The 20674-nt window shown below is 33.3% G+C and overlaps 1 protein-coding gene and 1 long non-coding RNA gene across 3 annotated transcripts in view; one reads left to right on the top strand and one right to left on the bottom strand.

Moving 5' to 3' along the window:
- LOC133192070 (actin-related protein 5-like) overlaps positions 1–20674 on the top strand; it is a 99248-nt gene that overhangs the window by 311 nt on the left and 78263 nt on the right. Inside the window, exons 2-3 of the mRNA XM_061327914.1 lie at positions 7445–7533; positions 18258–18362. Of these exons, the coding sequence (XP_061183898.1) occupies positions 7445–7533; positions 18258–18362 (194 nt within the window). The remainder of the gene's footprint in view (positions 1–7444; positions 7534–18257; positions 18363–20674) is intronic.
- LOC133192086 (uncharacterized) overlaps positions 1–20674 on the bottom strand; it is a 427629-nt gene that overhangs the window by 336292 nt on the left and 70663 nt on the right. The gene's annotated exons all lie outside the window — the stretch shown is intronic.

Raw genomic sequence — 20674 nt, 5'->3', positions numbered from 1 at the left:
AACTGTGTCTCGGGACAAGCCTTAAGCCTTCACCACAGTTAGAATACGTCCCATATACTTGCAATGTAGCAAATCGGAGTGGATCGAATCCGAAATAATTTTGAAGAATACAAAAGGAGTTGCACTGAAAATAACTACCAAATTAATCATAACAAACCTTTTTGAGATTGTATATGCCTTTTAACCTAAAGAATAATCCATATAAATACGAAAATTCAACTCATTTTCTCAACTTTTTTTCCTTGCTTCAAATTTAACGCCATGTTGACATTCGGAATTTTCAGGACTGTTCATAGAAAATGCACAGAGTTTGAGTTATTGCCCGTGTTTATTTTGCAACATTGCCATACAAGGAACGAATTCTATCGTTAAACCGGCTCTGTAGGACAATATCATTTTAATGATAGAATGTTCTATCTAATAAACTTCCCCGTAGTTCATTGGGACCAGTACAGTCAGTACATTTAGCTATGTAGCTAAAATTACCTACTGTAGCTTTATTTACCTACCTCAGGTAGCTTTATTTAGCTATTTCAAGGCAACTTTTCACAATTTGGTTTTTTATTTTACAAAGACAAAAAGTCGCAAGTAAATGTCTACTAATATTTATTTTACATATTATTTAAAAAGCAATCTAAAGCAGAGATATTTTTAACATTGCTGCATTTGAAAACTTTTAAGGAAAATATGTATTTCCACTGTTTGAGCATCCTCGCAAGCCAGGGGTCCTGAGTCAACAGGTTGCTGTTAGACCCCTGGCATATTTCATTCAATATTTGTGAGCTGACTGTAGTGACTTCTTTTTCAAAAATTAGAAATCTTGATTGTTTTTCTTATCTCTCAGCCAATCATTAAGCCATTCAATGATAAACAACTTGTAACACGTGCATTTTAGGTGTCAACTGAATCCTCCTTGGCTTGTGTTTATTTTGCTCTATATTTGTTGTAATAGAATACTTAGTAGAACATATATTTCAAGTCTGTGTTACGAAAGTTTTGCTTAATTTAAGTAATATGCATATATGGAATAGATCACCAAAAATAAGTAGGATAGTGTTTGGGGGGACATCTGTAATGGTCTCTGTTACAATAAGAACAAGTTATATAAGGTAATAGTTTTTAGCTCACATGAGCCGAAGGCTCAAGTGAGCTTTTTTGATTGAAATTTGTCCGTTGTCTGTCATCATTGTTGTCATCGTCGTTGTTGTCGTTGTAAACTTTTCATAATTTCATCTTCTTCTCCAGAACTACTGGGCAAATTTCAACCAAACTTGGCACAGAGTATCCTTGGGTAAAGGGGATTCAAGTTTGTTCAAATTAAGGGCCACGCCCTCTGTAGTGTTCTCTTGTACCAACGACACAGGTTCAATTCAATGTCTTTATTAACATGGACACATTCTGGCATTGTATAACAAAGTCTTTGTCTCTGACATAGTATGACAAAGTCCCTGTTTCTGACATAGATTGACTACAAATGAAATGTAAATATAATAAATACTTGTACTCAATACAGAATATACATATAATGTAACTTTTTATCAATATAAATCATGACACAAAAATTGCTTCTTATATGAAACTTTGTAAACAGTGGTAATATGACAAATTCCTACTCAAATTCAATGTAACAAGTAAATGCATATAGCAGACAGTATGTAATAAATAATTAATATATAATTACCGTGATGTATGTCTGGTACTTTCAGCTAGAACACAACAAACTACTGCACTCATTGATCTAAATATGGCGCTCGTGCATTTCTCAACATTTGATAAACGTATCATTCTGATAAAATTGGAATGCACAGAAATCGAAACTTACGGACAAAATTGGAATTCAGAATAAAATATACAGATTGTCCATTACACCCTCTTCCAAGGGGAGATAATTACAAAATAATGAAATATTAATGGCATCTTTTAAAAATCTTCTTCTCAAGAACCACTGGGCTATGAAAGATGAAACTCATGTGGAATCATCCTCAGGTAGTGTAGATTCAAATTTGTTCAAATCATGACCCCCGGGTGTAGGGTGGGGCCACAATGGACGATAAAAGTTTTACAGAGGAATATATAGCAAAAATCTTTAAAAATCTTCTTCTCAAAAACAGCAAAGCCATGATTGGTAATATTTATGTGGAAGCATCCTCAGGTGGTGTAGATTCAAGTTTGTTCAAATCATGACCCCTTGGGGTAGGATGGGGCCACGATGGACAATCAAAGTTTTACATAGGAGTATATAGGAATTTTTTTTTAAAAAGCTTCTTCTCAAGAAGAGCAAAGCCATGATTGGTCATATTTATATGGTCAGGAAGCATCCTCAGGTGGTGTAGATTCAAGTTTGTTCAATAAGTTCAGCCTGAAACCTCAATCTACTGAATTCTTATGTTTTGTAATCTGCATTTTGATTGGCCAATGCACTGATGTTTCAGGGAATTAAACAAGCATTATCAAGAGTGAAAGCTTTTGATTGTGATGTTTTAATTAGGGATGTCAAATTGGTTGATATTTGGTAATCGGTTACTCAGGATAATTTTCCAATCGAGTCCCTGGTACTTGGAAAAAATGTATATACATGTAAAAGTTTGTTGATTTTATTGAGATCTGTTTACCCCATCAATGTTTTCTTTAGTTTATGATGCATATACATAAACATAGAGCCCAACGAAAACGATTTATGGTACTTAATTTATGTATCAAATAAACACAAAGACGTGATCAATTAATATACATGTACCAATAATTACAAATGCTTATAGTTCTTGTTTAGGAAGACAATTTGATCAATGGAAGAGAAGGACACAACTTTATAATGATTAGGCATACCCAACAAACTAGACTGATTCCTTTTCCCCCTAAATTTACTATGCACAGCTGACTTTTAACATTTTTTAAATCTTTGGCTATTTTTAAATATTTCTTCACTTTTTAATTGGTAGCGGTATTTCTTTGTATGTCCGATTTCGCTACCTTATGCTAATTAAATAAGCTAAGGATACTGTGTGTGTACATAAAAAAAGCGGGCATATTTTAGTGGCTTTGGCGCAGACAACGATGCGCTAATTCATGAATACTGCTAAAAAATCATTTATAAATGCAATATACAGCACGGACATGTATAGCACTAATTCATGATTTCGCCAACAACTCCATACCCAGTGATTGCGCTAAATTTTGAATACCCCAATTTATGTATACATACAATAATCAATCGATGTTCCTTGAAAACAATTAAATAATTAGAGCCATCCATAAATTAGGGTCACAATAGGTGAGAACCACTGTGTACAGTGTCCAGTGATTGGTTAGGGTGATTACTATGTACACAGGCACAGGCGATAACGGGTATTATTTGGTGTAGATGACGCTAATTATTGTAAAGACATGGACAATGCATATTTAGATCTGCATTTTGATTGGCCAATGCACTGATGTTTCAGGGAATTAAACAAGCATTATCAAGAGTGAAAGCTTTTGATTGTGATGTTTTAATTAGGGATGTCAAATTGGTTGATATTTGGTAATCGGTTACTCAGGATAATTTTCCAATCGAGTCCCTGGTACTTGGAAAAAATGTATATACATGTAAAAGTTTGTTGATTTTATTGAGATCTGTTTACCCCATCAATGTTTTCTTTAGTTTATGATGCATATACATAAACATAGAGCCCAACGAAAACGATTTATGGTACTTAATTTATGTATCAAATAAACACAAAGACGTGATCAATTAATATACATGTACCAATAATTACAAATGCTTATAGTTCTTGTTTAGGAAGACAATTTGATCAATGGAAGAGAAGGACGCAACTTTATAATGATTAGGCATACCCAACAAACTAGACTGATTCCTTTTCCCCCTAAATTTACTATGCACAGCTGACTTTTAACATTTTTTAAATCTTTGGCTATTTTTAAATATTTCTTCACTTTTTAATTGGTAGCGGTATTTCTTTGTATGTCCGATTTCGCTACCTTATGCTAATTAAATAAGCTAAGGATACTGTGTGTGTACATAAAAAAAGCGGGCATATTTTAGTGGCTTTGGCGCAGACAACGATGCGCTAATTCATGAATACTGCTAAAAAATCATTTATAAATGCAATATACAGCACGGACATGTATAGCACTAATTCATGATTTCGCCAACAACTCCATACCCAGTGATTGCGCTAAATTTTGAATACCCCAATTTATGTATACATACAATAATCAATCGATGTTCCTTGAAAACAATTAAATAATTAGAGCCATCCATAAATTAGGGTCACAATAGGTGAGAACCACTGTGTACAGTGTCCAGTGATTGGTTAGGGTGATTACTATGTACACAGGCACAGGCGATAACGGGTATTATTTGGTGTAGATGACGCTAATTATTGTAAAGACATGGACAATGCATATTTAGATCACTTTTTCTGATAAATTTTTAATAAATATATGTACATTTGTACTTTGAAATATGAAAAAAATATACATCTGAGTAATCAAGTACCGATTTTAGTATTTGATAGTTTTAATATAACGATGCAAACACAACACTTCTTGACATATTTTGTGTCATAAAACTCAACAAAATAAGATGTAAATATAAAACAAAATGCATAAATTGCATTAGAGTGAGAAAAACCATCTTCTCACCTGTTTTTTATGATCTTTTATTCTGATATAATGGTCACAAACATCTGTTTACTGGCACTGCTTATGCATCAACAGTTAAACTGAGTTTGCAACTATTAAATCAGTATTAACAATTGTAAATAACAAATGAGAAGACAGTTTTTCCTAATTCAAAATTGCTGAAATTTTGTATTTGAAAGTTCAGGTAAGCACTGTTGACCATGGGCCTTTTTTTTTTTAGCTTTTAGTTATTAAGATCAAGATATGGTGAATAGTGCCTAAAGATTTCTCAAATTTGAGAAATGAAATCTTTTATGATGCTTTTATAAAGATTAAGGAGGGATTCTTGTCTGGTTTCTGACTTAATGAAATACTCAAAGTATATTTGCTTACATGTCTTTTATATTTAGATGTTAAGGGTTTTAAAGATCATATTTTTCTTCCTTTTTTATGATTGTACAATTTGAAATAGTAGCGGTAAACTGACTTAAAAATCTAGCAGGGACTGTATTTTTGGCGGAATGTCGGCGTATGAAAATATCTCCTTTTCTGCTTCTCAAAATTACTACAGAACAATGAATTTAAAAGGCATTTTTAAACAATCAAAGGCTTAAGGAAATTTTTGTTGTGGCTGAAATTAATAATAATGGACTAAAGTTTTAAAATATTTCAATTATATATGATTTTATAGACAAATGGCAATCTTACAGCCTTTGAAAGCTAAGGATTCTAAGAACAGATCTGAGTAAAAATTCAGTAAAAAATGTTTTTCTCTCTTATTAAATGGTCAAAACTTTTGGTTTATATATCATTTTGTACCTTTACATGACTCCTTCACCATATGTAAAAATAATAAAATTTTAAATATGCAAAACATACTAAAACTACAAATATTCCCTAAAAAATTAAGAAAAATAGAGGAAATTCAGGTTACCCAATATCTTTTTAGATTAACTGTTTATCTCAGTTTGATATTATCATTTGGTAAAATTTTTGTTGTATCAACTTTTTATGTAAAAAGAAAGTGATTAAATTTTTAAAATAATAATTATAAGCATTACATGATTGGCAACAATATTTTTTTATTCTTAATGACATGGAAAAGATAATGACCTTGACATGACCTTGACCTTTTAATTAAACGGTCAAATATATTGTAATTTATGCCATCGGTTAGTGATATTGTCTTCTTCAATCTTTGAAAATTTCATTAATTTTTTTGATATGATAAACACGAGAAGAATCCCTCCTTAATTAAATAAGATATATAGAGGATATTCAATGTTTTGTAGTTGGAAATAATTATGGAATTTATTTCACGAGTGGGACAGGATTTTTTTCTTTATATTTTCATGAGTGCGAAGCACGAGTGAAAATAAAAAAAAACAAACCCTGTCTCACAAGTGAAATAAATTCCATATCCAACTACAAAACATTGAATTTTCTGTTTATTATATTTTCTTTGATTTTTCGTTTGCCTCTGTCTTTTCTTTACACGGTGTTATAGGCTGTGACGTCATAGTTGAGCAGCTGAGATGTCAAAGCTTAGCAAATTGTGAGATTGAAAACATTGTAACATCGATTTTAGCAACATATTTGGGAAGAAATTGGCAGTTTTAGTCTTATCAAGATGGTTTAGTTACTATCTCAGTCTTATTACAAGTATTTTACATGTACTTACTTTGATATCCTTTTACACTGTGACATATCTCTTTCGTATCTGAGAGAATATCACTTTTACTCAATGAATAAATCACAGTATTTTACTTTGAAAATGTAATAAACTGTGACATCATTTTTAGGTAAACACAATTTCAAAAAAACTGTCTAATCCGGCATGCACTGGAAGACAAATTTGACAAGTATCAGAATAGACTATGTGTTGGAATACACAGTGTAAAGACATTGAAAATAGTACAATTGGAATGAAAGTAAGGTTGGAATATACAGTGAAATGGATTGCACAGTTGTCAGATTAGAAAGTTTTCACTGTAATTTTTACTGTGATTTCAATGAAAAATAAAGAAAATCAGTTATGAATACGGGAGTTTTATCTGTATCAGACAAAGGAAATGTATCCAGATTGCCTACAGTCTTCCAGAAAACAGCTAATAGTATATGTTCTTGACTCTTCTTTAAAATAATACTGTATTGATCAAGGCATCAGGAATACTTTTGACATGATTTCAAATGGAATTTCTTGAACATACTCATTCTCTACATAATTTATAGATAGACACAATTAAAAAACAGGAATAAATAAGTTTAAATTAATTATGATGTCATAATGGACCTGCTATAAAAAGACAGTATAAACTCTTTTACTATATCTTGACTTTAAACTATTTTAGGTGTGATGGCTATAGCAGGGATTCTTACTCCTCCTAGGCACCTGATCCCACATCAGGAATTGTTGTTTTATGCCCTGTTCAAAGATCTGTATTGTTTGTAGATCTTTTTTAGATCAATCACTGTGTGCCATCTTTAACTTTTTCATTTAGAATAATTTTTACATTGAAACCATGTATGCACATGTGCTGAAATCTGTTTATTTGTACATTTTTTTTTAGGACAGGCCTGGCCTTAAGAAATGCCCATTGATATGAATGACTTTCTTGCTGTTGTATTTGTTAATTAGCTCAAAATAGAATGTCAGCAGCTGTGAAAAGATGTGATAATAGCACAAAGGATTAATTAACATGGAGTTTGATATTAAAAGAAAAAAGATTTACTTACCCTATACATGAAAAGTCTTCTTAGTTTCAGAGTCCTCTTTATCCTTATGTGCTAAAATATTCATATAAATTTCATTATTTTTAAGGAGTATATAAATGCAGAGCTGGATGGGCTAGTTTAGAACAACCACAACTTGTTTTTAAGAATATCACTGCAAAGCAAAAGGGGAAAAAGGTAAATGTTTATGTTTTAAAATACCCGTTAATATCCACTTAATTTTTGATAATAATGGTATTTTTCACTGAAAGTTTGGATGATGCACAAGAGAATGCCCTCCAATATAGACTTGCTTTATATTTGATCTAGATTTATTGCACGAGTGATCAAGTTAGAGTTTAAAAAGCAGGTTCATTAAAAAATAACTACTGGTATAAGCCCTATGGTAACCAAGCTTTCTAGCTCACCTGAGCCGAAGGCTCAAGTGAGCTTTTCTGATCACATTTTGTCTGTATAAGTCTGTCTGTCCGTCCGTCTGTAAACTTTTCACATTTTCAACTTCTTCTCCAGAACCACTGGGCCAATTTCAACCAAACTTGCCACAAAGTATTCTTGGGTAAAGGGGATTCAAGTTTGTTCAAATGAAGGGCCACGCCTTCTTCCAAGGGGAGATAATTAAGAATGCGTGAAAAATTAATGACATCATTAAAAAATCTTCTTCTCAAGAACCACTGTGCTTGAAAATATGAAACTTATGTGGAAGCATCCTCAGGTAGTGTAGATTCAAGTTTGTTCAAATCATGACCCCCGGGGGTCGGGTGGGGCCACAATGGGCGATCAAAGTTTTACATAGGAATATATAGGGAAAATCTTTAAAAATCTTCTTCTCAAGAACAGCAAAGCCATGATTGGTCATATTTATATGGTAGCATCCTCAGATAGTGTAGATTCAAGTTTATTCAAATCATGACCCCCGGGGGTCAGGTGGGGCCACAATGGGCGATCAAATTTTTACATAGGAATATATAGGAAAAATCTTTAAAAATCTTCTTCTCAAGAACAGCAAAGCCATGATTGGTCATATTTATATGGTAGCATCCTCAGATAGTGTAGATTCAAGTTTATTCAAATCATGACCCCCGGGGGTCGGATGGGGCCACAATGGGCGATCAAAGTTTTACATAGGAATATATAGGAAAAATCTTTAAAAATCTTCTTCTCAAGAACAGCAAAGCCATGATTGGTCATATTTATATGGTAGCATCCTCAGATAGTGTAGATTCAAGTTTGTTCAAATCATGACCCCCGGGGGTCGGGTGGGGCCACAATGGGCGATCAAAGTTTTACATAGGAATATATAGGAAAAATCTTTAAAAATCTTCTTCTCAAGAACAGCAAAGCCATGATTGGTCATATTTATATGGTAGCATCCTCAGATAGTGTAGATTCAAGTTTGTTCAAATCATGACCCCCGGGGATAGGGTGGGGCCACAATGGGCAATCAAAGTTTTATGTAGGAACACATAGTAAAAATCTTTAAAAAAAACTATTTCTTAAGAACAGCAAAGCCATGATTGGTCAGATTTATATGGTAGCATCCTCAGATAGTGTAGATTCAAGTTTATTCAAATCATGGCTAATGCGCATTACTCAATTTGTTTGCACACACCGTTGCAGTTATGAGACTATATCTTTAAAAATAATGATTCAATGCTTAATTGTAACAAATTAAAAACAAAATCTTTGTTTTCAACAGAATGACATAAACATGCATTTTCTACTGTACTACAGACTCACGGTGCATTACATAGCAGATAATGTAAATCCATTTGTCCCTTGGAAGTAATGAGTGGACATGAATCCAGTTAAAGATTAATCAATGAGTTCAATATGGGAAGTTGTTAGAGCATCTCTGATCTAGCAGGTGTTATCTATATCTCCTGGATACTCAGGCAGAGTAATTAAAGATTTCTGTTCTCTAACTTTCTGAAACATAAGTTATAATTTCTGTTAAATAAAAGTAATTAGGTACTGGATGACAGGGATGGGGTCAATTACATAGGAAAAGAATTAATTTAATTACAATTACCGGGTACTTGCCCAAATCCTTCATTTAAATTACAATTACCATTACAGGGATTTTGAAATGTAATTAATTAAATTACAATTACTTTTCATTTATTAATTACAAATTACATTTAGAAACTTGTAAAAAAAAAAAAGTCACAAATGTTCCTTTATGCTTATAATAGATTCAGTTGTTTTTTTTTTTTTTTGTATACATTAATATTGTTAAGTTGTTAATGAAATTCTTAAATATTGTTTCCCTTAACCTACAGCTATCGGGTTTAAAGATTTTCCTGCTACATAAAATGAAGATATTTTCCATGGAGGCATTTGTGGAAGGAATACATAGATCTGACTAGTAACAAGTTAACTCATGTTTTATCTTAAATCATGAGTTACATTTTTGAATATACTGATATATTTATGAAAAAAATTGGATACATTTTGCTTGATGTTTTTTTTTCCATCATCCTAAACAATATCTCAGAATGTTGGTATTTGATATATTGTGTGTTAAACTACCATAAAGAAGTCAAGTGTGTATAAAACTACCAATAGGTAAAGTCAAAATATGTGTAAAATATCTATTTAGGGTCAGTGTCAATATGTACATGATCTTATATAGCACTAATTAGCACCTGTTAATCACTTCTAACACAAGCTGTAGATATGGCAAACAAAGGATTAGAAGCCATTGGACTAAGTATTTTACATGTCAAGTCATAAACAACTTCAAGTTGATCAAAATTGTTGATTTTATTTGTACATTTTACAAAAGGAGATGAATTGGATTCAAAAGTTTTAAAGAAAATGCATAAGAGGAAACAGCAATTCACTAAAAATGGGAAATATGTGAATTTCTTTCAAAAAAATTATTATTATAAAATATTTTGTCAAAAAGATAAGTTAACCTTTCTTGAAAAATGTATACAAGATTGGGAGGGAGGGGGTGGGTTATTTTTCATTTATTATATATCAGTGTAATTGAATGTAATTGAAAAGTTAATGTGAATAACATGTCTTTTCTCGAAAGTATAATTGAATTACAAGTACATATAATTAAAAATTTGGCCAAATACGCATTACTTTCAATTACGTAAAAAGTACTGTCAATTACCATTTATATGATAGGGTTGTGCTTTTCATGCACTATGCCTAAATAGTAGTCAGGGTTTGACACATGGTGCACGAGCTGGCCGAGGCGAGTGTACTGTCAAACCCTGACTATTATTTAGGAATAGTGCATGCAAAGCACAACACTATTGTTATTTATGCTGACTGTTGTATAAAATGACAATATTTTCTCCATTTGCAATGTTTCGTTACCTCTTATCATCATGTTCACTGCATCCCTATTATGACATGTACGTCATAATCTTTCTTTCTTAATTTTGAGTGTTCATGCAATAAGGTATAATGTACAGAAAGTTTCATACAATTTTAGTTTAGTGAAGGTAAAAATGTTGCAAGAAACTATTAAAAAAAAACAAACAAACAAAAAACTGTGAATAAAATATAACGTATCGTAAATAAATGAATTTATAACTTCCAAAAACGTATAATAGTATATTCAATATACGTTCGTTTTATTATAATTAATTAAGATATAAAACAAAATAGTTATTACTAGCGGCATATGTGGAAAATAAATTTAGAAATTTACTGGCAACAATTTACTTCATGCATTTTACATCTAAATAAATATCACAAGACAATGAACAAATATTAAGGCATACTATTTTAATTAATCGTTACAAATAAATGGTAAAAAAAGAATTACAATTGCGATTGTGAAAACTCTTCCGTATTTTAAATTTTGATACGGCTGCGGTTTTCTTTTTAGTAAACGATTGCGACTTCCAACTTCACAAGATGGACACAGCATGTTGTAAATATACCTTGAAACATTAATTACTAGATGATATACCGGTAATAAGTTTTTTTGTACATCGACGGATATTTATTGGAACTTAATTTGTAAGAAATCAATGGAATAAATATTTAATTCTTTATTGGGTTTTTTTTTTTCTCGGTAAAATTTTTTTTAAAAAATACGAAAATGGCACAGATTTGCTTTAAAATTGACGTAAATTTTTCTGATTTGGAGGCATTTTCGTAAACTTGAGCCTTAGATTGGTCGATTCGTTAAATAGGACGATCCCAGCGGTTCAGAGAAAAAAAGTATCGTCTTATCTTCCAAAACTTACGGTATTTTGTTTATTTTCAAAGTATCAAATATTTGAAACAAAGTTTATATATATTAAACTAAGTTTATATATATTAAAATACACAGTAACATGGCTAAATCGGTAGCGCATCGGACTGACAATCTCGGGGTCATGAGTTCAGTCCCCAGCGTGGGCGTTGTCGGATTTTCTTCTGAAAAAGAAGCAGTGCACTATTTATATATTATTGTTGTGCTTTGCATGCACTATGCCTAAATAGTAGTCAGGGTTTGACACATGGTGCACGAGCCGGAGGCAAGTGTACTGTCAAACCCTGACTACTATTTAGGCATAGTGCATGCATAACACAACACAATTGTTATTATTATGCTGACTGTTGTATACAAATGACAATATTTTCTCCATTTGCAATTTTTCATCACCTCTTACAAAGTAACATGTTTGTACACCCCTATTATGACGTCACTTTGTGCTACATGTACATGTATCTTTTTTTTAAAAATTTTGAATGTTCCATGCAATTAGCCCCTTCATGATAACTGCGGTAGTACAATTTTGCAGGGCAAGTTAATAATGTTTTGCGAAGTTTTTGTTGACAGAAAATTAAATGACGTAAATTAAACAATTACTTTTGCGCCATTTTTCACCAAAGTATATCATTTTGCCCTGCATAGCAGTAGTACCACAGATATCATGAAACAGTCTCTAAGGTATAATGTACAAATAGTTTCAAAGAATTTTAGTCGAGTTAAGATAAAAAAGTTGCATGAAACTATTCTAGAAAAAAATTATTTTGTTTATTTTTAGCTCACCTGAGCTGAAAGCTCAAGTGAGCTTTTCTGATCACATTTTGTCCATCGTCCTTCTGTCTGTCTGTCCGTCTGTAAACTTTTCACATTTTCGACTTTTTCTCCAGAACCACTGGGCCAATTTCAACCAAACTTGCCACAAAGCATCCTTGGGTAAAGGGGATTCAAGTTTGTTGAAATGAAGGGCCACACCTTCTTTCAAGGGGAGATAATTAAGAATTAGTGAAAATTTGGTGGTATCTTTTGAAAATCTTCTCTCAAGAACCACTGGGCTGAAAAAGATGAAACTTATGTGAAACCTTCATTACATAGTGTAGATTCAAGTTTACTCAAATCATGACCCCCTGGTGTAGGGTGGGGCCACAATGGGGGATCAAAGTTTTACATAGGAATATATAGGAAAAAATCTTTAAAAATCTTCTTCTCAAGAACAAAAAAGGAACAATCAGTCATATTGATATGGAATCATCCTCAGGTAGTGTAGATTCAAATTTGTACAAATCATGACCCCCGGGGGTAGGGTGGGGCCACAATGGGGGATCAAAGTTTTACATAGGAATGTATAAAAAAAAATCTTGAAAAATCTTCTTCTCAAGAGCAACAAAGCCACAATTAGTCATATTGATATGGAATCATCCTCAGGTAGTGTAGATTCAAATTTGTTCAAATCAAGACCCCCAGGGATAGGGTGGGGCCACAATGGGGGATCAAAGTTTTACATAGGAATATAAAGGAAAAAATCTGTAAAAATCTTCTTCTCAAGAACAACAAAGCCACGATTAGTCATTTTGATATGGAATCATCATCAGTTAGTGTAGATTCAAGATTCTTCAAATCATGACCCCCCCCCCCCCCCCTGGTAGGGTGGCAGACATCTTTAAATTTCTGTTTTCAAGAACAGCAAAGCCATGATTATTTATTAGTTATATGAATATAGAAGCATCCTCAGAAAGTTTAGATTCAATTTCATTCAAAACATGGCACCTGGGGGTAAGGTATGCCTTGAACAGGTGATCAAAGCTTTACATATGAATATATAGGAGGAGATATCTGCTGATGAAGAACAGCAGGGCCATATTGACTCAGGTGAGTGTTGTGGCCCATGGGCCTCTTGTTTCAGAAAAAGAAGCCTCGTGCACTATTTCAGCACAGTATGCTTACGCTATGTAAATCCTTAGAATACTATGCGAAAATAGTTGGGTATTGATTATATAGAGACAAACAGACAAGAATCGTAATAATACACATTACCATTACCCCATCCCTACTGGATGACCAGCTTTCATTAGCTCACCTTGACGAAGTCGAGATGAGCTTATGCTATACCCCCGGCGTCAGTGTCTGTGTTAGCGTTGGCGTCCCGGTTAAATTTTTAGGAGCAAGTCCATTCCCAAGTAACTTTAAGCCCTACCTGGACCAAACTTGCTTGGATGATGCATCTAGGGATGGACACTACCACACTTGCTTCAGATGCTGGATCTGACCTACATTTTCCAGTTGAGTGACCAGGTTAAAGTTTTTGGAGCAGGTCCATTTCCAAGTAACTGTTAGCCCTACCTTGACCAAACTTGCATGGATGACGCATCTAGGGATGGACACTACCACGCTTCGGATGCTGGATCTGACCTAGATTTTCCAAATGAGTGACCAGATTAAAGTTTTTGGAGCAGGTCCATACCCAAGTAACTATTAGTCCTACCTTGACCAAACTTGCATGGATGATGCATCTAGGGATGGACACTATCACACTTGTTACAGATGCTGGATCTGACCTAGATTTTCCAGATGAGTGACCAGGTTAAAGTTTTTGGAGCAGGTCCATTCCCAAGTAAATATTCACCCTACCTGGACCAAACTAATGCATGGATGATGCATCTAGGGATGGACACTGACCAACCTGCTTTGGATGCTGGATTCGACATAGATTTTCCACATGAGTGAATTTTTAGCCATATTTTAACCAAATTAGCATGGATGATGTAGCTAGGGATGGTCACTTTCAGACTTGCTTTGGATTCTGAATCTGACCTACATTTTCCAGATGAGTGACCAGTATAATTTTTTTGGAGTAGTTATATAACATTATGGCCTGTTATGGTTAAACTTGCATAGATGGTGCATCTAAGAATGAAAACTTTCAGACTTACTTTGGATGTTGGAACTGACCAAAATTTTCTTGATTAGTAAACAGGATAAACGTTTTTTGAACAGGTCTATTTCCAAGTACCGTAACTATAAGTCGTACTTAAACCAAACTTGCATGGATATTGCTCTTGGGATGTACACTAACTAAAAAAAGAAATGATGTGAAATCTGCCTTACTTAAAGATAACATTCGTCGAGGTGAGCTTTCTAATCTCTGATTACCTATGTTTTTTAAAATGAATTTGGTTTAAAGTTATCAAGATAAAGAGCAAGAGCCACTTAGGGCCCTTTTTGGCCCTGAGAATTTCTGAAAAATCGAAACTGCTCAGTTTTGGTTGAAAATGCAGTATTTATAACTTGGACCCTTGGTGACCGTGTATCTATTGAACATGACATAATTTTCTCTCTAGTCAATGCATTATGACGTCATAAAATGCGTCATTTTTCTAATGTCCTGTAAATTCCCTTAACAATGGCCAAAAAATGAGGTATTTTTCCATATTACATGTAGAGCACAACCTCTGATCCAAAATATGCAATTACATAATGAAAGATCTGTTTCTAAAGATCACAAAACATGTTTTAACTTTTGGATCGTGGGCTGTGCTCATATTTTAATTCTTTGCTGAAGGTAGTCAAATACGCATGTTTTCTGCAAAATTCAAGAACATTGCATTTTCTCAAAGCCTGTTTTCCAATACCTGGATTCTCAAAAAGAAATTTTGTTATAGGAAATGAAAGTACTAAGTCTCTACTTTATTTTGATATAGGAAATGGGATAGAGGGTGATAGTCAATTAATTAATATAAGGACAGGGCCATTTTATGCATAAAGTGAACCTAGCTCTTTGATTTAGTATAATTTGATATATATATATATATATATAATTATATATATATATATATATATATATATATATATATATATATATATATATATATATTTTTTTTTTTTTTTTTTTTTCTTTCAACAAACAAATTGCAGAGTGTTATGTATCACAAAGATGACAGATAGCTGCAATTTATTTTGTTTTTTAATCTAATAACAATGTAATTTATTACATGAATTTGTATTTATGTTTTATTAGGCTGTGCCTAGTATAATGAGCAAAATAAATCTTCACTCTAAATGTTTACACACCCTGTGATCACCTCTTAGATCCATAAAATATGTTTAGTGACTTGGTACTTTTTCTGAAAAATGCAGCTGGGGGTATTTGTCCATTTTGGACAGTTCTAGTTTTTATAGGGAGGTACATAAACAGACTTGCTTTGACCTATATTTTCTAAATTTCTGTGTATATGTAATTGAATAAGTTTAAGATTTTAGAGCAGTCCATTTCCAAATAACTATGAGTCCTGCCTAGACAAACTTGCATGTATGATATATCCAATAGATTTGTTTGAATGGATTCTAATCAACATTTTTCAAGGTGATTGAACAAGATAATCAAGTTTATAAATCAGCTTCATTCCCAAGAAACTGTAAGCACTATGTTGAATAACTTGCACGAAAATCCAGGGTTTCATTAGAGAATACACAAATATTATTTTGAAATAAAGTATTAAATAGATAAGGTTGGGGTAAAAATTATCAACTTTTTTTAATCCACTATCTATTATTTCCTCTTTAATGGAACATTTCAAAGCATTTGCTTAATTTTTGGCAGTTTCCCAAGCATTTGAAATGGGAAAGTGGTAAATGCAACACACAAAAAATGGTGATGTTATGGTGCACCAGGGAGCAGTTCAGTTTGATTTAGATGTAGTTAAGAGGCCCTAAGAAACTTTAAATGACTACAGAAGAAAAAACAAGATGTGTTTGTGAAACATTGATGACCCCATATGGCAGCTTATGACGAAGGTTTAAGTTTCTCAAATGCAAGTCAAAATCCAGGTCAAGAGATAAAAAATGTTGGTATTTAAAGAAAGGTCTGGTCTTGAGGAATATACCTGTGAAATTTGAAAGCCCTAGCTCCAACTGTTCAAAAGTTATGGCGAAGGTTAAGGTTTTTTAAAAGTAAGTAAAACCTCAAGGTCAAGGTCAAAGGGGGCCCCAAGGGAAGGTCTTGTCAAAAGTGATACACATGTTCATGAAATGTGAAAGCCCTAGAACCAAACATGCACATGTTATGGCCAAGGTTAAAGTTTTTTAAAGTAGGTCAAACTCCAAGGTCAAGGTCAAAGGGCCAAAGTGGTAGGTATCCAAAGGAATGTATTGTCACAAGGATTACATATGTGAAGTATGAAAGGTCTAGCACCAACTGTTCAAAAGTTATGGCCAAGGTTAAAGTTTTTCAAAAGTAGGTCAAACTCCTAGGTCAAGGTCAAAGGGTCAAATTGGTTGGTATCCAAAGAAAGGTCTTGTCAAAAGGAATACATATATGAAGTATGAAAGCCCTAGCACCAACCGTTCAAAAGTTATGGCCAAGGTTAAAGTTTTTCAAAAGTAGATCAAACTCCAAGGTCAAGGTGAAAGGGTCAAAGTTTTGGTATCCAAAGGAAGGTCTTGTCACAAGGAATACACATGTGAAGTTTGAAACCTCAAGCACCAACTGTTCAAAAGGTATGGCCAAGGTTAAAGTCTCATAAAATTTTGCAAAAGTGGGTCAAACTCCAAGGTCAAAAGGTCAAATATGATGGCACCCAAAGAAAGGTCTTGTCACAAAGAATGCACATGTGATATATGAAAATCATAGCTCCAACCAATCAAAAGTTATGGGCAAGGTTAAATTTTTGCGGACAAACAGACGGACAGACAGGGCAAAAACTATATATCCCCGAATCTTCGATACGGGGGCATAAAAAAAAAATATCACTAGATCTTAAGTTTACAAATGATATCACTAGATCTTTAGTTTACAAATGAAATGGGAGTTTTCTGAGCAGAAGTCTTTTTATCAGGTCCTCAGATAGAACAAAACGTAGGGACAAACTGCTACTGGCAATAGAGAAAGATGCTGTCACTGTAGACCCTTGATATAAGATAGCCTATTGATAGAGTACTGTCCATAACTTACTAATAAATCTTCAGAAGGTCCCATGTGTGTGCGAGATTGGTTCCTCGACTGTTTATGGAAGAATAAAAGGAAACTCAAGTATGTGCATCAATGAAATCCCCAAACTTAATTAAGTGGGGCTTACCCAACTTTTTTAGCAAAGAGGAAACGTGATGCTGCCTTAGGCACTTTGACGTTATCATCTGTGCGCTGTAAGGTGATACCACACAGAACATGAAGTCTCATATTTTGTTTATTTTAGCATATATCTATTTGAAATTTGCTATATATATTGATGAATAATGTACTAAAAAGTAGTGAAAATTTTATAATGCAGTGCTGATTATTTTTCACTCTTAGACAACTTGTCCATGATTTTACCGGACGACCCACGTATTTTCTGGATGATAGAATAGTTTAAGTCATTGACAAGTAACTATAAGTTCTATGGTGACTAGCATAGATGATGGTTTAAGGGATGCAAACTTCTAGACTTGCTTCAACTGTTAGGTCTGACCTACGTGTAAGTGTTCTGGATGAGTGACGAAGAAATATTTTTTTCCTTCACAAACTCAACTTGCATAAATGTTGCAGCAAGGGATGCACACTATCAGAGCATTTGTTTGATGTGAGACTTTGCCTCAATTATCAATAACATTTTTACGGGGTGGATTTCATAATCTTATACCTACCATAATTTGCCAAATGTAATACACTTTCTGGTAAAATATGCATTTCCTTTTGTCTATTAATCAGGAACTGGACATTCAAGTAGGCAATGAAATAAACAATGTAGAGGTGGTCAAATGGATACTAAGAACACAGTTTGACAGGAACCTGGTCACATTGTATGATGTACAGGTAAGTTTTCAAGGCCTCACATAGAGATAAAACTTGTAAAGGATGACTGCACTTAAGGACATACGAAATTTGCGACAAAATAAACTTTCAAAACAAGCATTTTTCTTTTCATTACAAGAATGATCAACATCCAATCTACAACTTTATATAATTATGTTTAATAAAAGTGTGTATTTACGAAGTTCGAATCTGTTTTCAAAGGCAGGGGTCATCACAATTTCTTGAATCTCCATTCGATAATGAGGATGCCCACTTTTTTACTGACTTTATACATAGTCAGTGCATGTTTGTCTATTATTCTACATTTAACAGTAGTTGCATATTTGCATAAATAATAATGTGTCAAAAGGAGATTAATAGACAAACGTGCGCTCATGGTTAAAAAGGGAAAAAAACTGCTTCTTCTTACATTAGCTCTCTGTGTTGTAACCAAGGATTGTGACATGTTGAATATTATAATTCACCATGATTACTTACCTCAGGTAACTTTGTGAATACTAAATTCCGTCACGTGACTTGTAAGGTAGCATGTTTTGCGCTAATTAGGACATTGTGTTAAATCATCTGGCATTGATATAAAATCTGCTTTAATTACATTGACGTTCTCATATTGTTAATTTCGTTTTGAAACCTTTGTCAGAAGTATATTTGTGCCATACAGAATGGAGAGGGAAATTGAAAAGAGTGATCACATTCTTTTTTCCAAACATGTAATTGTTATTTATCAAGTCTAATTTTAGACCCATTCTTACAATGTTAGCTCCACCTCTCATGCATATCTTATGTTCAATCAAGGGCAGGTAAGTGTAAATTCACTATATTTGGAAAGCAGTAAGGACAAAAAACATTGAATCGTTTTATTGTATCACATTCTAAAATCATTTTAAGATTTAAATTTGGTTCCAAATTGACAGGATTCTTTCATAAACATACAAAAGTGAAATAAGGTTTAGATATAAAAGCAACAGAATCAACCGAAAAAGACCCAAGAACAGGCGTTAAGTGCAGTCATCCTTTAAACACTGTATTTTGCTCACTGGAAGGAAGCATTTCTGATCAAAATGTGTCTGACGTCTGTCTTTCTTGTGTTGTCAATAAGCTTATCAAGAACCATTGGACCAATTTTAACAAAACTTGCAACAAAGCATCCTTGGTTAAAGAGAGTTCAAGTTTGTTCAATTGTAGAGCCATATCTTCTTTTAAGGGGAATAATTAAGAATTACATGTACTGCAAAATCTGGTGATGTCTTTTTAAAACTTCTATCTAGACACTGGGCCAGAAAAGATGAAGCATGAAAGCTTTCTGACATACTATAGATTAAAGTTTGCTCAAATCAATAAAGAGGGGGGGGGGATAATTGAGCCATATGCCTACATAAAGACAGATAAAAAATCTACAGGTATATTCTCAAAATTCCACTTTTTGTTGAATTCACCTGATGGCTCATGTGAAGATTTTTTACATAAAATGAAAAAAATGTTATTCCAAAGATTAATTTAAAATGAACTAATAAATCTAAATAATGAATTTAAAAAAAATGCACTATTTCTTTTGCTTACCACTGTGATATGAACAAGCCAAAAACAGAGGTGATGATAAGAACAGCAGTGACTCAGGTGAGCATTGTACCCCATTGGTCTCTTTTTTTTTTTAGCTCACCTGAGGTGAAAGCTCAAGTGAGCTTTTCTGATCACATTTTGTCTGTAGTCCGTCTTTCCAGCTGTCTGTCTGTCCGTCTCTATACTTTTCACATTTTTGACTTCTTCTCCAGAACCACTGGCCCAATTTCAACCAAACTCCACAAAGTATCCTTGGGTGGAGGGGATTCAAATTTGTTCAAATGAAGGGCCGCACCCTCTTGCAAGGGGACATAATTAAGAATTAATGAAATTTTGGTGGTATCTTTTAAAACTCTTCTTCTCAAGAACCAATGGGCCATAAAAGTTGAAACTTGTATGAAACCTTCTTTATATAGTGTAGATTCAAATTTATTCTAATCATGACCCCTGCGGGGTAAGGACGGGCCACAGTGGGGTATCAAAGTTTCATATAGGAATACATAGGAAAACATCTTCTCAAGAAAATCAAAGCCATGTTTAGTCATATTGATATGGAAGAATCGTTAGCTAGTCTAGATTCAAATTTGTTCATATCGTGACCCCGGTGGATAGGATTGGACCAAAATGGGGGATCAAAGTTTCACATAGGAATATATAGGAAAAAAAATCTTCAAAAATCCTCTTCTCAAGAACAGCAAAACCATGATAAGTAAATTAATGTGGAAACATCCTAAGGTAGTGTAGATTCAATT

This window comes from Saccostrea echinata, unplaced genomic scaffold (assembly GCF_033153115.1).
Source record: "Saccostrea echinata isolate AGI-Se365-2 ecotype Australia unplaced genomic scaffold, CSIRO_AGI_Sech_v1 ptg000025l, whole genome shotgun sequence".
NCBI lineage: Eukaryota > Metazoa > Mollusca > Bivalvia > Ostreida > Ostreidae > Saccostrea > Saccostrea echinata.
Note: the sequence above shows the minus strand (reverse complement) of the source record. Positions and strands in the feature narration are given on the sequence as shown.